Below are 17,420 nucleotides of genomic sequence, written 5' to 3' on the forward strand. Positions count from 1 at the left end.
ATCACTGAATCACCCACAATCAACATTCTGGGGTTACCATTGACCAGAAACTCAACTGGACTTGCCACATAACACAGTGGCAGGTCAGAGGCTAGGAATAGCGCAGCGAGTAACTCACCTCCTGACTGTCTAAAGTCTGTCCATCACCTACAAGATACAATTTGTAAATGTGATGGAATACTCCCCACTTGCCTGGATGGGTGAAGCTCCAACAAAATTGAAGATGCATGACACCATCCAGGACAAAGTAACCAACTTGATTGGTACCACATTCACTCCCTCCATCATTGCTCAGTAGCAGCAGAGTGTACCATCTACAAGAAATCCTACACTGCAGAAATTCATGAAATATCGTCATTATCGCACATTCTAAACCCAAGACCACTTCCATCTAGAAGGACAAGGGCAGCAGATACATGGGAACACCACCACCAGTAAGTTCCCCTCCAGGCAACTCACAATCCTGACTTAGAAATATATCCCTGTTCCTTCACTGTCGCTGGGTCAAAATCCTGGAATTTCCTCCCTAAGGGCATTGTGGGGCAACCTACAGCACATGGACGGCAGCGGTTCAAGAAGGCAGCTCACCACCATCTTCTCAAGGGCAACTAGGGATGGGCAATAAATGCTGGCCAGCTAGTGATGCCAATATCCCACGAACGAATCTTAAAAAAAATTACAATGTGGAGAATGATTTTACTTCCTGGGTACATGACTGCCTATATTAGATGTTAATCACCTCTTCTGGCCTCATTTTTGTTGCTTCTCATATGACACGATTAAAGTTTGCTTTGAAAATGGGAACATACTTTCCAGCTAATGGTACAGTGAAAGATCAATTAATCATTGGAATTTTGCAATTACTTGTAATAAATCAAACACCTGAAAAGTTCAGCACATCAGAAATAAACGTGTTGGAATAACAATGATTAAAAGTACTTACTTTTATCATTTTAATATTGAAGGTTATTGATAATATTTTAAACCATATTTTATACTGTTCATTGCTTACCTGAATAGGCAACACTACAAGGGCGACGCAGATCATGATGACTACCAACAACTTGGAGGGCCAGATCTGGGGTGTAACATCCCCAAACCCCACCGTAGAGAAGGTGACAATGCAGAAATAAAGTGAATCAAACAGGGTCAAGTTATTCCCTGCTCTTTCCAAATGTTGTATTCCACAGATGCTGAAAATTGAGGGAAAATTATAAGGGTTAAAAATACTGCCAACCAATCTCCAGCCGTACAATCTAACACACACTTTCAAACGAGGATATTTTCATTCTGTATCCCTTGGTTGTTCAATAATGTCTACACTGTTTAAAACGGCATCATGATTCGAGCTTATTTTTTGCTACTTCTTTTGGGGAGTACATGGCTTTGTTTCTTAAAAGTTATTGGATTGATGTGTCATTCTTTTTGTAGTTATTTAGATTCTCAACAGATTCAACCAAAACAACTGTGTGACTTTTTTATGTAGCAATAAGGTGACATGTAAAAGCATATTCTGGCCAAAACCATCATCAGTCAGAATTTCATAACGCTAACAGGGAAATGGTTAACTGAAGAGAAATAAAGGCAACTCTTTTTCACTGTTGAGTGTAATCTTTTGAACATGTCTTTGACAATATCGAAATCAGGATTCCATTGCTCTTGTTTCCACCAGACAAAACATCCAAACATTCAGACACAATCCGACATCTAGTCAGTGTGATTCAATGACAGATCTTTGCGAATTTGTTCCTGACTAAACATCACCTCGACTGTTTATGATGGTGAGAAATGGAAGCCTAAGAAAGATTACAAACCAGTTGAGGTTTACTTCTCAAACAAATGTTAGTTTTGGCTTATTGTGGCAATTTGGTGTTAATTTATACTTCTCTTATTTATTGTTCTGAAGCATAATAAAAAGTGGCAACAATAAATTTCTAACAGTAACTTTTTAATTCATGCAATATACCAATTGAATCAATTGGGAGACAGAGCTAACATAATACTAGTCACCCATGGCACGCTTGCTATTTGAAGAACATTACGCAATCTTATGTCCTGACACATCCATCAAACCTTTATCACCATTTAGACAGGAAACTACCCTCATTCAATACAGAGTATTCTGCTACAGCCATACCTTAAAATGAGGCACAAATAGTGAAGTGATTACCAATGGACACACACATTCTCAGTACCAAAAAAAGCAGACTATAAATAGGCCATTCCATTTCTTTTGCCTAGCTGTGTTTTGTTTCTTTTGTCTTGTCCCCTCTCCCTGTTAATCTCAAGTATCTTCCAGTTTTCAGGAAGGAACCATATTCAAAGCTTCTCATCTACTCTCTGAACAAATTTCTATACAGACATACTTGAGTGTTTCAACATTTCCTATATTCATTTCAGATGAAAGGTTAGGCTAAGATGTTCCACAATGCAAGAAAGGATGAGAGCAAAGTCTATCTCTAAATTCAATTGCAAGTAGGAAGCTAGAATCAGATAATTAACATGAGAAGGAGAGTCTATTAATGTTCCCATAGTCAACTACAATAGAATCAAGCATGATTACAATGATTAGACTACATTGAAGAGCTTACAAGTCCACTCAGCTAAGAGTGCAACCAAACACTTATTCTCCTCCTGCTACCCCATTATCATAGATGCCAGTTCAGTTCACTATTATGACCAGGTGAGTGCATTGCATACAGTACAGCCCTGACATCAATGAAGTATCTAACAGTATCGTCATTGCTGGAAGGATTCAGAAACCTCAGACTGTATCAGAAAGCCCAGCTTGAATTTCCCCTAAATAGCTATCCATAGCTGAAGGTCAATGCAGATTTAGATTTACCAACTGTCAGTGTTTTAATGTGAATTTATTTTGAAACAATTTATGGCTGGTTATAAAATAATTACAGGTATAAAGTTTAATTCCCATGGGGGTGTCCTTAGCACATATTTGTGGTACTCCTGCAAAAACCTTTTGAGAATTAACAGCCTATCCCCTTTGCTATTTGAATGCCTCATCCATCCAGCTGTTGAAACTTTCATTGTAGTTATTTTACTCGTATGGAACTTTTGTGGTTCTACATTCAAAGAAAGAGAGAACCTAACATTAAGATCATCATGAAAATATTCAGCTTTCATCACTTGACTTTATTACCCAAGATTATTACAGACTTTCACAACGGCCACTACAGCTCTAAAATGGCCAGCATGATCACTTTGTAAACATAGTGTGGAAGTGTCGGTGTTGGATTGGGGTGGACAAAGTTAAAAATCACACAAAGGCATGTTATAGTCCAACAGGTTTATTTGGAATTACAAGCTTTCGGAGCACTACTCCTTCATCAGGTAGTTCAGAGTCCTTCAAAAGCTTGTACATCCAATAAACCTGTTGGACTATAACCTGCCTTTGTGTGATTTTTAACTTATAAATATAGATAACCTACATGCAATTTATGAAACTAACTGCATTGAAACGGCCATTTTATTCAAGAGGCACTGAAAATCAGTATAGGATATCTTGTTTTACTCACAGTTGTATGATAACCTCTCATACTGAAAGGTGAAAGTCTGGCTACCACTATTCAGCTTGGAATAAAGCGATGACAGGTAGCAGATTCCACAAAAGAAGTGCATATCAAGAGCAGAAGCAACAAAGGAGAGAGAACGCAAGATCGACTAAAAACCCCAAAGATATCGGAATCTCTTCTCTCCCTCCTTCCATTAATCTCAGAGGTGAGTGCCAGTCGAAAAACAATTTGGAAAAACCACCATTCACTGAGAAATCAAGGTCCTATGCATGCTTCAGCACTTCGAAGGAAACAAGACAACAACTCAACAGTTTGGACTTAGCTTTCACTCTTGGCACTGTGGTGAATTACCCCTCCTACCTGGTTATCTCATTGAATTTTAAGTTTGTCTACGGTAACTTGGAAAGCAAAAGCATTAAATACTTGATCTCCCAAGCTACAAACTTAAGCATAACTGAAGGAATTACAGACAAACCCGGGAGAACAGGGACAATATTTTGTAGTTTATATAGTTTATATTAAAGACAGCCTTTTAATCACTACCCTTCCAGTCAGGTGTCCTCCCTAAGGTTGAGCCCCTTGCCCCCAGGTACTCCCTCCTCGCGTAACTTTGACATCATGACCTTCAGCCCTCACCTCCTGAGATCATTGCAGCCACCTGACACTGCAGGTTCCAGCATTTAAACTGGTCAGAATCCAAGAAAAAAAAATTGCTAAACCTTCTTCTTTTTGGTTGAACAGTTAAAAGACATTACGCTCTTTTTAAATACCTATGAGACTAAGTGTAGAATTTTGAGCACAAGAGAATAAGAGAGAGATGAGGGGGAAGGTGAGTCAGAGAAAATATCCCAAATAGACAGGAAAGGCAGAGAAGATTTTCAATTTTCTAAATTGTTGATAAAAGTACGCCCGTTGAATTGTAAAAACAAACAAAGCCGTGTTTGAGAGGAGGAAATAGGAGGTTGTATGATATGATGGACTGTGCTTACTGAAGAGCTTAAATGATAATTCTTTTGGTTAATATTAACTTATCTATTTTACCCCAACCAACTGATTGCTCTGTCACCAACTGTACTAGAGATTGAAGTCATGAATATGTCAATCGTAAACTATCTTCTGAATAACAAACCTGGATAGTGCAAATTCTTGATATCCTCACAACTAGCAATACTAAAACACAAGTGATCAATATCAGTCATGCAATATGACCTGAATCTAAGTACAACGCTGTGTGCACTTAGATGCTTGTACTGCATGTCAAACATAAGATGGTCAACAACTTGACCATGTATAATACCTGTTCATACACACAGCAAGCAGATTCAGTCAAAAATACTGCAGAGTTTTATTATGCCAAGCACAGGGAAGCAACATTTGCAATGCAACAGGAGCTTGGTCTTGGTGTTGCGGCTCAGAAAAGGGTAATCGTTTTGTGCCATTCACTTTCTGGGAGCTCCTGATGGTATTTTGAATGGAGCAACATTGAACTGTAGCACCAGATCTATAATGGTTGTCTGTAATTCATAGGCATAGTCAGTGAAGAAGAATCTGACTACTTTAAAATTATATTTTTAGCTTGCTTTTTTTTTCAAAAGTCAATGAGACAATGGTTCTTTTGTACCAGCAAATAAAGAACTATTTACTAACCTAGTTGCATAATATTAACATTGACTTAATATAACAGTTTTATCTGGATCATTCAGGCAAGATAATATTGGCTTAACCTTCAAGAGATGTAAAGGCTTGCTTTACGAGAAACACATGGATTAGTTTCCGTAAATCATGAAAAAAACACGGTACGTATTGCCAACATTTCAATCTATATTTTTAAAGAACATTGGGGGCAGCATGGTTAGTAGTTAGCACTGCGACCTCACAGCACCACTACCTCATAGCACTAGGAACTCGGCTTCGATTCCAGCCTCAGGCAACTGTCTATATGGAGTTTGCACATTCTCCCTGAGTCTGTGTGGGTTTCCTCCGGGTGCTCCAGTTCCCTCCCACAGTCCAAAGGTGTGCAGGTCAGGTGAATTGGCCATGCTAAATTGCCCCATAGTGTTAGGTGCATCAGTCAGGGGTAAATGTAGGAGAATGGGTCTGGGTGGGTTCTCTTCAGAGGGTCAGTGTGGACTTATTGGGTCAAATGGCCTGTTTCCACGCTGTAGGGAATCTAATCTAAGTGGACAAAGATGCACTGTGATTAACTGAAGTCAAAACTTAGAATAAAACCCATTCCCCGAAGTATTATCTCCATTCAGATTATATTAAAATCATCTGTAATAGAATACAAAAAGCATACTTTTTTTTGTTTCACAAGATTTCTTAAAGTCCCCGCAAAAAAAAGACATATCGCCAGCTCACTAATTTCAAATGTATTTCCCTTCTTTAGTATCAGTACATTATATGACTGACTAGAATCTCACAGTTGTACTTGATAATACAAAGCTCTACAACTTAATCGAGTCAGATCCTTTTTAAGGTCCAAATTTAAGACAGCAACTGAAGAACTATGGTGGTTAAGCGCAATAGTCATAAGTCACTTGACACCAGGTAAAAGTCCAGCAGGTTTATTCGAAATCACAAGCTTTCGGAGCACTGCTCCTTTCATCAGGTGAAGTGAAAAAAAGCACACAGGTACACAATTTATAGGCAGTGAAAGCCCAAGATTATACAAATATTGTGAGTGAACAGGCCAAATAACAAGTCTCTGCAGTTGACCAGAAGTGTCAGATCATGTGAGTAAAGTGAAGGGGTGACCTAGGATCTGATTAGTTGAAGTAGAGAGCTCAATGGTGGTCACGTTACACCAACCAGAAGTAATACTCCATTGCGATCACTAAGAGAATACAGTCTAGATTCGCTCATTAAAATATCTGGAAGCCTTCCCAAGGTCACAAACATTTTACAGCGCGATTATGGCATGGTCAAAAATTAACAGAAGTAATCTGTGCTTTCAGCCCACCCTTCATTGGTCTACTAGATGAACAGCTGGAAGTTGTGCAGGGCATTATAGGGGGAAGATGTGGAAATTTAATAAGGGTCTCAAAGCTTAATAATTTGATATACTTTATTTCCACTCATTACCTTCACTATATCCAGAATGGTAAAAGTGAATGCAGTATTTGTTTTCTCCCTTAAGATAATCATAATCCTTAAACTGTGTAGGACCTGTCTGTGCAGTGTTGAAAATCCTGTTCTTTTGGCTCCATACAAAAACTGCATTCAACTGAATGTCGTTATAACAAGATACATTGCATTGTCATTCATAATGATTTTATAGTTACACTGGAGGATCCTATGCTCCATCTGTGACCTTTCCCTCCCACAAACTTGGATTTTCCAAACTGTTCTTCTTGGCAGCTCATGACAGGAGACCAAATGAGACTGGGATCTCGTGACAATCAGGCTCACATGTTGTAAACTCAAGCCAAATCACTCATTGACAGAACATTGGCATTGCAAAGTATTGCTCCTGCACAAAATTCTCAATTGAATATTTCGTGAATATAAGGTGCATAGTGTTGATGCCATCTTTAGGCGGCACGGTGGCACAGTGGTTAGCACTGCTGCCTCACAGCACCAGGGACCTGGGTTCAATTCCCACCTCAGGCGACTGACTGTGTGGAGTTTGCACGTTCTCCCTGTGTCTGTGTGGGTTTCCTCCGGGTGCTCCGGTTTCCTCCCACAGTCCAAAGATGTGCGGGTCAGGTGAATTGGCCCTGCTAAATTGCCCGTAGTGTTAGGTAAGGGGTATATGTAGGGGTATGGGTGGGGTTGCGCTTCGGCGGGTCAGTGTGGACTTGTTGGGCCGAAGGGCCTGTTTCCACACTGTGAGTAATCTAATCTAAAAAAAATAACATCATTGCTCTAAGATATTCTACATCTTCGCTCCAATATCTCTTTTGGCATTTGTCACCTGATCTCAACAAAGCTGATTTGGCTCCTTGTTATTTCTAATGAGCCTTTATCATCCTAATAGATTAACTGGGTTTAAAGCGGTGAATCATTTTGTTTTAAAGGCAGACATAATAAACAAAACAGGCAACATTAAAGTAACAAAAGAAATAGCAACATACATTGGAGTTGTTAGAAGGCTCAAGTCTTTTGCAGAAAATGGATGCACCTCACGCAAGAGCCCTCTTCCTACATCAGGATCCCCCCACCCCCTTTGCCAAAGGTCATTATGGTCCCACAGGTGCCCTCTCTCTATCAGGCCCTTCCCCTCCCTCTTCCAACATTCTCAGGCTCTCCTGGGAATCACAAGGTCCCGGGTTTGGGTACTTGGTTTCTGTAGCTACCTGCCCTGCCAGTGGTGCTGCTGGAACTACAGAGCTGCCAACCAATCAGACCAGTCAGCATTGCTCTGAAAGGGAATACCCAGCTCAGGTCCCATCTCCAACCAATTAATACTCCTTGCCCTGACCATGACATTCACTCCTCTACTTCTAGAGGGATAAAACTGAAAAGTAAAGATGCTAGATTAAAACTGTATTAAATCTCGAACACAATGACAGTAACACATGCAATGTTTGCTGCCACACTGGAAAAAAAAGACATGAAGAAACGTTGGCAAAAAAACTGCGATAACCTACAGGGACAATGCCAGAAGTACATCATAATACATTGCAGGAAATGTTCGACTGGCCTTTGTCTTGACCAACGGAGGCGGAGGCTTAATCTGTGGTCTTAATAATTATGAAAGAGTTTGAGGGAGTGAATAGAGAGAGAACGGAATGGATTCAGGAAAGGTTCAAAGAATGGGCTGGAATCTAGGAGGTCTGGAAAATTGGATGGGGGGGGGTACGAGACGTGTCAGGGCTGTCATGCTCCTTTTCTCCTGGCTGGCATTGGGGAAAGTCAGAGGACAGCCCTCCACTCTGAAGCATGCTATGTGATCAATTCCAAGGCCAGACAAGGGCTCCTTACTGCTGTCGCTGGCATTTTACCCATGGCAGGTGGCCCTCTACCACATGTGGAGATCAACAGGCTAATCCGTGGCAGCCTGTCCAGGTCCAGGTCCAGTGTTCCATGGAGGCTGCCTCCTACAGCAATATTGTCTCCAATCCTCAGTGACCCAGAACTTTTGCCCCTCGCAAAGACTGGCATTTTTGGGGGCAGAACATCAAACATTAAAGTGAATGGAACTCCAATGCCAGGCACTATATGAAGTATGGTTAGAGCTCCGAGAAATGGCTGAGGTGGGGTCACCTCAGATTCACAGACTAATGAAATTATTGATCACCCCATAAATAGATGGCTAATGTAATGACTCATGGGAAAGAGCACGATAGGGCCATGATGATAAGATAGTCATTGGGAAATCCAGAAGAAACCCCTTTAACCAAAAAGTGGCAAAAACGTGGAATTCAGAACCACATTAAGTGGTTGAAGTGAATAGCACAGATGTATTTAATGAGAAACTGACAAAAATTGAAGGAGAAGGGAATAGACATTCATGATAGCTAACAAAAAAAAAACAAGGTTAACATTATTCACAAGGAAGGTTCATATAAAGTTACAAGAAAAAAATAGCAAGCCTAAGGACTGGGAACCATTTAGAATTCAGCAAAGGAGTATCAAGAGGGGATACTCCTCTGGGGGGGGGGGCGAGGCAAAAATTGACAATGAGTTAAATTGCAAAGTCAGACTGCAGCATCTTCCATAAATATGTAAAAATTGAAAAAAATTAGGGCAGCCAAGTGTAAGCTCCTTACAGTATACAATGGGCAAACTGATCATTGAAAACAAGGAAATGGCAGATGAATTAAACTACTATTTTAAATCTGTCATCAAAGACAACACAAATAGCACTACTAGTATGAGCAAAAAAAAGTGCTGGAGAAACGAATGAGACTGAAAACTGATAAATCCCTAGGGCCTGATAATCTACACCCCAGGTAATATAGGAGGTGACATGGAAATAGTAGATGTGTTGGCTGTCACGTTCTATAAATTCTAGAACAGTCCTGGTAGATTGGAGGGTGGCACATATTATGTCACTATTTTAAAAGGAGGAGAAACAGTGACATTTTGAAACAATTAATCTAATATCAGTTGTAGGGAAAATGCTGGCATCCATTATAAAGGATGTGATCACAGAACACTCAGAAAATACCCACTGGATTAGACAAAGTCAACTTGTATCGATTAAAAGGAAATACTGTTTGACAAACCTGCTGGAGTTTTTTTGAGAGTGTGACTAGAATAGTAGATGAAGGTGAGTCAGCCAATGCGATTTATTGGATGTTCAGGAAGTACTGATAAACTCCCAAAGGTTAGTGTGCAAAATCAAATCACTTAGGATTGGTGGCAACATACGAGCATGGATTGAGAATTGGTTAGCAGATGAGAGACAGAGAATAGCAATAGTGGGTCATTGTTTGAGTGAAACATAGTGATGAGTGAGGTACTGCTGGGACCAATACTTGGGCTCAGCTATTTACAACATAGATGAACAATTTGGATGAGAGAATCAAGTCATATTTCCAATTTTGTTAATGATATAAAACCAGGTGCAACTGTTAGCAGTAAAGAGTATTTAAAGAAATTTCAGGGCAATTTTGGCAGAGAGAGGAAAATCATGTGGATAAGTGTGAAGTTGTCCACTTTGGTAAAAAAAACAGAATGGCAGAGTATTGTTAAATGGCGATAGATTGGGAAATGTTGATGTACCAAAGAAAGTTGAGTGTCCTTGTTCACCAGTCAGTGAAAGCAAATACGCGAGTGAAGCAAGCAGTCAGGAAAGCAAGTGGTATGTTGGCCTTCACTGCATAAGGGTACACGAGTAAGGAAGTCTTACGGCAGCTGTAAAGGGTCTTGATGAGACCACACTTGGAATATCGTACCCAATAAACGATATACTTGACATAGAGGGCGTGCAGTGAAGGTTCACCTGAGTGATTCCTGACATGACAGGTCTGTCACATGAGGAGTAATTTAATCAGCTGGGCCTGTATTCACTAGAGATCAGAAGAATAAGAGAGTCCCTCCATAAAACTTATAAAATTCAAACAGGGTTGGACAGACTGAATACAAGAAGGACAACTCCTCCGGCCAGGTGTACAGAGCATGGCCATTTAGGAGTCTAATGGAGAGCTATTTCTTTCCTCAGAGAGTGAATCTTTCTACCACAGAAGGCTGTGGAAGACAAGTCACTAAACAGGTTTTAGAAAGAAATTGATTTCTAGAGGCTTAAAGCATCAAAGGTTCTGGGGTGAGAGCAGGAACATGGTACTGAGAGAGAATCATCCAAAATCATGTTGAATGACAAGCAACTCAATGGGTCAAGTATAGAGTATATATTCCTGTTTCTAAGTTTCCATGATAATCTTAAAGGAGGGAAGATGAGGAGACTCGAGCAGAACATAAAACTTAGGGGCAAATGGCCTGTTTCTGAATACCCAACATAATCCCCTGTGGTTCCCTGTCTCTTCACTTTTGCCAAAAGCTCCAATAGGCTGAAGTGCCTTTGCAGGCTCTCCAGTTGTTTTCTGATTTACTAACACAATCTTTTACTGGTGCCCATCCTTATCAGTTTCACTTCTGTGCAATTCTCATTCCAATCGCTAATGCTCGTTTGAGTCAGTGTTTGAAAACATACCAATAAGCTGACCTCAGAAAACTGAGTGTATAATCAACTTACAACAGATTGTCTTAAATGCATGAACATCTATTATATTGCAATTACGTGAAACAAATCCAAGCTTTGTGCTCCTGTAAACATGTAGTACTGGAAAAAAAAGCAGCAGTAATTATCTGGTATGTTTATGTCCCTTTGTTTTGTTTTCTGTTGCTTAAATTTACTTTCTCCACAGTGATTTTTAATTCATTTCCATAACTTCTGTTCCATATTGCTTGTATGATTCTGCCTAGGTCACATCTGCTCTTTCTTGTATAATCCAATGCGTTTTTGTTTAAGCACAACTATGATTATCTGTAATATAACACTCTCAAGTCACAGTTATTGTTTGCCCTACTCCTGAGCAAAACATATTACCTCTGCCATATTTTGGTGAATCCCAAAATTTCAGTACTCACATGGAAGAATATTGCTTTTATCTGGATCATCATTCCAGCACAGCCTTATCCCCATTCCTATTTTCATAGGGTCTACTTTGAAACCATCCACAAGCTGAAATCACTCAGTTTTGTAAAACATGAGGGATAGATACCACAATGTGCTCTCTATATCAATTCATGAATCACACATAAGTGTGTGTAAGCAGAAAAATTGCACTGTTAATATCATTTATTGTGAGAAAAGGGCATGTCCTTTCGAAACGGGCTGTACAGGTTTTAGTTGAGAGTGTGGTGCTGGAAAAGCACAGCAGGTTAGGCAGCATCCGAGGAGCAGGGGAATCGACATTTCGGGCAAGAGGCCTCATTCTTGATGAAGGGCTCCGGCCCGAAACGTAAATTTTCCTGCTCCTTGGATGCTCCCTGACCTGCTGTGCTTTTCCAGCAACACACTCTCAACTCTGATCTTTAGCATCTGCAGACTTCACTATCTCCTGGACAGTTTTCTAAATGATTAGGCAATGGAAGCAGCCAAATTCAGTGTGGAAATTCTCATTCTCCATTCTTCAGAGGTGTAACCTTTCATACAGCACAAAGGTGCATCGAGGTTCCAACTTGGTGCTCACAAATTTGTAAGCAGAAAGACAAGGTAAAATACATTGTATATTCAGGAACATCGGGTACCCGATAAGCGCAATTGGCCAATTCCTGCACAACAGACCTAAATAGGAAGACACAACAAATGCAGAGCCATATTACCACACATCAAAGACATCTCAGAGATGATGACCAGACCACTTTGGCCTCCAGGCATCATGGTAGCCCACAAACCCACCACCACACTGAAACTGCTCCTGATGAATTTAAAGGACCCCATACCAACAACCACCAGAATGAACATCATATTCAAAATACCCTGCAAGGACTGCAACACACATTACATTGGACAGACAGGCAGGAAACTAGCCACCAGGATACATGAGCACCAACTAGCCACCAAAAGACATGATACCATACACACAGATGAAGAGGGACACTAGTTCGATTGGGACAATATCCATCCTGGGGCAGGCTAAACGAAGACAGCACAGGAATTCCTAGAGGCCTGGCATTCAAACCAGAACTCCATTAACAAAGATATAGACTTAGACACCATTTACCAACCTCTCAGAAACAGAAATGGAAATGATATCAGCTGCCACAACAATCCGAGATAGATAATTAGCGAGCGGGACAGAATACCAGCACTTCAACAGAGGCTCACTGATGATGTTATCTAGCATGGTGACGAAACACCTGAGAACAAATCTACCAGGTTAGCAAGCAAACTTACAACCTGATCCACAAGCTGAGCTGCAAATCTTCCCCAGAATCTCAAACCCGACTAAGAGACAGACATAACTGGGACCTATGTGGATACCCATCGTCACAACTTTGACCTGAAGAAAATGAGGTGAGTGCAATGAAAAGTTGTGCGGGGTGAGGACCAGCTCAGTCAGGTGGACAAGAGTCTGGATGGAGATGGTTTAGGCCTTTTTTCTAGGTAGAAGCAGAGAGCCCTGAGACCATCCTGACAGGGAATGGATGTGTAAAGGATTTGCACGTTGATGGTAAACAGGAGGTGGGTGGAACCCATGAACTAGAAATTTTGAAACCATCACAAAGCATCAGGGAGGGACTGGACACGGGGAGAAATCGAGGTAAGGTAGGAATAAATAAGTCCCATGAGCATGAACAGACAGAAATTCAGGGTCTACTGGGCAGTCCTGTTTGTGGATGTTAATGAGTTAAATTATGGGAGGGATGATTGGAGAATATCCAGATGACATTAAAATTGGCTGGAAAGTTGATAGTGAAGAGAATGATGGTGATTGCAGAATGTCAATATTGGCCAGGAAAATGACCAACTCCAACAAAAATCAATCTAACTACCACCCTTCGATATTCAGTGGTGTTAACATCACTGAATCTCCCATTATCAATAATCTAGGGGTTACCATTGATCAGAAATTGACTAGACTTGCCACATAAATACAGTGGCAGGTCAGAGGCTAGGAACACTACAGTAAATAACTCACCTCCTGACTCCTCAAAGCCTGTCCATCATCTACAAGGCACAAGTCAGGAGTATGATGGAAAACTCTCTACTTGCCTGGATGGGTGCAGCTCCAAAAACATTCGAGAAGCTTAACAGCATCCAGGACAAATCAACCCATTTGATTGTGGTGCCATTCACTCACTTCACCACCGCTGCTCAGTAGCAGAAGTGTGTACGAGACACACTGCTGAAATATGCCAAAGATGCACAGACAGCAGCTTCCAAAGCCACAACCACCACAATCTAGAAAGACAAGGGCAGCAGATATATGGGAACACCACCACCTGCAAGTTCCCCTCCAAGCCACTCATCATCTTGACTTGGAAATACAGCTGTTCCTTCAGTGCCACGGGGTCAAAGTCCTGGAAGCCTGGGTGGGTTGGGGGAGGGGGGAGGGTGGAGCGGTGCCACACAACTACTTACGATGTATGTTAATGACTCAGGTGAAGAAAGTGAATGTACTGTGTCCAAGTTGTAGATGACACAAAAATAGGTGGGGTAGGCAAGAGGAGAAAATGACAAAATATCTGCAGAGGGATGTGTTCAGCTGCAGTAAGTGGACAAAACAATATGACAAATAGAAAATAATACACGAAAATTTGAGATTGTGCACTTTGGCAGGAAGATTAAAGGAGCTGAATATTATTTAAAAAGAGAAAAACTACAGAAAGCTACCAAACAGAGGATTTTGGGAGTCTCCATTCTTGAATCTTAAAAAGCTAGCATCTAAGTTCAGAGGGTAATAAAAGAAGGCAAATGAAACATTCGCCTTTACTTCAAAAGGGAATGGAGAAAAAAAGTAGGGAAGTTTTGCTGAAGCTATACATCAAACCACCGTTGGAGCTGGAATAATATGAATTGTTTCAGGACTCTTATCTGTGGAAAGATACTGCAGTGAAGACAGCCCAGAGAAAGTTCACTTGGCTAATACCGGATATAATTGAGGAGAGGTTGAGTCGGTTTGACCTGCACTTCTTGAAATTTAGCTGAATGAGAGACAACCTCATTGAAACATACAAGATTCAAAGGGGACTTTACAAGGTTAATGTAGAGAGGTTAATGGGAGAATCTAGGACCAAAGGGCATAATTTCAGAATAAAGGCTCACATAATTAAGGCAGATATAAGGAGGGTGGTAAATAATTGGAATTGTTCATGACAGAGGGCTGTTAATTCTGGACCATTAAGTACATTCAAGGTTTCACCAGACAGAATTTTAATCCATTAGGGAATCCAGGGCTATATGGAAAAGGCAAGAAAGAATAATTAAGGGTTATCAGACCTGCCATGAAGATCTCATTGAATAGTAGAGCAAACTTGATGGATTGAATGGCCTACTTCTGCTATTATGTCTTATCGTTCTATGTAAAGCTGAAACTCCTGCCATGACCATGGATCAAGACCTTAAAGTAACCATGGACATTGTTATCTTTGAAATCAAAATGCATTTATTAAAATAATTCTGCTGCAGTCAAAATGCAACTAATATTCACTATCTAGCAAAGTCCCATGTGGGCCTCATGGAATGTTGCTCCTGGAGAGTGTCAATGGAACTTCCAAACAGGCAGAGAAACCTTCTTAGCAGAAAGCCATATTTTATAGATTTTGTGTTTTTTGGCCTTCCAAGAATATACAATAAAAGGACTAAAAACAAATTGCACCCTACTGTATGTTAATGTCGAAAAGTGTGGCACTGTAAAAGCACAGCAGGTCAAGCAGGATCTGAGGAGCAGAAGAGTTGACATTTCAGGCATAAGCTCTTCATCAGGAATGTTGGGGGTGGGGGGGAGAACGAAGGGGGCTGAGAGATAAATAGGAGGGTGGGTGGGGCTGGGAAGAAGGCGGCTGGAAAGGTGATCAGTATATGCATGTTGGGGGGGGGGGTGATTGTGATAAGTCGGTGAGAAGGGTGGAGTGGATAGGTGGGAAGGAACATGGAGGTGCCAAGTTGGAGGGTTGGACCTGGGATGAGGTGAGGGGGGGGGGGGGGGGGGGGGGAAGGGAGATTTGGAAACCATTTGAGTCCCCTCCCCCCCGTCTCATCCTAGGTCCAACCATCAAACTTGGCACCACTCTCTTGACCTGTCCTACCTAGCCATCTTCTTTCCTACCTATCTGCTCCACCTCCCCCCCCCTCCACCAATTTATCACAATCATCTCAACTTGCATCCACCTATTGCTTTCCTAGCCACATTTCTCTATCTTTCCCATCCCCACCTCCCCCCCCCCCCCCCAACCACCACCGCCAGGTCCACCACCTCACATTTATATCTCAGCCCCATTTCCCACCACCACACTCCCACATCCCTGATGAAGGGCATATGCCTGAAATGTCGACTCTTCTGCTCCTCAGATGCTGCCTGACCTGCTGTGCTTTTCCAGTACATTTTTGGCTCTGACTCTAAAGCCTCTGCAGTCTTCACTTTCTCCTCGTCCTTCTATATTAATAGCCTGATGACCTATTTTGTGAACTAGAGTAGTGTGGGGGACACTGAGAATAGCCATTAATCACCCCTGCACTGCAGGTAAAGAAAAAAGAAATAAAATCTTTCACTCTGAGTGCTGCCAGCCAGCCACTGCTGAAAGGAATCAGGATAAAGAAGTTTAATCAGCCTAAAAATCCAAGAATCTCAAATTATCTGTTGAACTACAAGTGTCAACATCACCATTGACGTACATTGCAAGGTTCAACAATGAACTGTTCACAAACAATTCAAAAAATGGTCCGCATTTTTTATTTAAACTTTTATCTTTTCAGATTCATCTTTTTGTTTTAATCTGTGGATATGTCTGCTCTGTTACGATTTTGTCTCATGTTTAGCAATTAATAAACACATTCTATGCTAATTCAAGATAGACTGCCTTAATTGGCTCTTTTTAAAACATTATTTCATTTAAAACTGGGAGAAATATATCCGCAAGGGATGGGATCCTATTAAAACTTAACTTTGTTGCGACCAACTGAGGGGATGGGTGAAAAAAGGGAGCCAGTTCACATTCCTCACCTGGAGCTCAATGGTTTGATCCAGTCTGGGACTGTTATAAATTGTGCAACCTCACTATGGAACTGGTTTGTAACACTATATCAGACAGTGGTTAGGCCACAGCTGGAGTTTTGTGCACAGTTCTGGTCACCACTCTTCAGGAAAGACATAATTGCTGCTAAAAGAATTCAGTGGTTTTTGCCAGGGTTCATATCAATGTCATAAGATATGGTTTGATAACTGTTAGTTATCAACTACCTGCACAAAATGAAATATGTGCCATGTCTGCACATCTTAATTAAACACTTCCTCCATGTAATCCAGCCAACCGCTCCAGCAACAAAAGAATTTCAAAACCACGTCATATTTAATTTGCTCTCTAGTAATAAAACAATTCAACCTAACTGAGAATTAATCATTATTTTTAATTTAACCTATTTTTTCTAACCAACTTGTTCAGAGATGTTATTACACACCACGAGACTGGGTGGGATTTGATCCTGGATCTCCCAATCTGGGGTTAGGGACTCTACCTCTGCACCACAAGAGGGCCATTTGAGAATTAATCATATGCTCTATTTATGATTAAAGACTAGGATAGGCACTAAGCCAAATTCAAAGGAAGCACAAGTACATCAGTAAATATCATTACAAGTCCGACTGTATCATGTCAACATGAATCTATTTAGTTGAGCCTCCACATTTTAGTCAGAATGCATTAAAACATGGTCAGTGTAAGTTTCTGGTTCAGCTTCTTTGTTTGCCATGGTTTTTTTTTGGACTGCCGTTCTTC

At 40.9% G+C, this 17,420-nt stretch overlaps 1 protein-coding gene across 4 annotated transcripts in view; it reads right to left on the reverse strand.

Annotated features, from left to right (window-relative positions):
* Positions 1-17,420, reverse strand: part of kcnt2 (potassium channel, subfamily T, member 2) — a 686,368-nt gene that overhangs the window by 353,455 nt on the left and 315,493 nt on the right. For all 4 annotated transcript variants that reach the window (XM_060829715.1, XM_060829714.1, XM_060829713.1 and 1 more), the window contains one exon: positions 1,013-1,193. In XM_060829715.1, the coding sequence (XP_060685698.1) occupies positions 1,013-1,193 (181 nt within the window). The remainder of the gene's footprint in view (positions 1-1,012; positions 1,194-17,420) is intronic.

Source organism: Hemiscyllium ocellatum, chromosome 9 (genome assembly GCF_020745735.1).
Source record: "Hemiscyllium ocellatum isolate sHemOce1 chromosome 9, sHemOce1.pat.X.cur, whole genome shotgun sequence".
NCBI lineage: Eukaryota > Metazoa > Chordata > Chondrichthyes > Orectolobiformes > Hemiscylliidae > Hemiscyllium > Hemiscyllium ocellatum.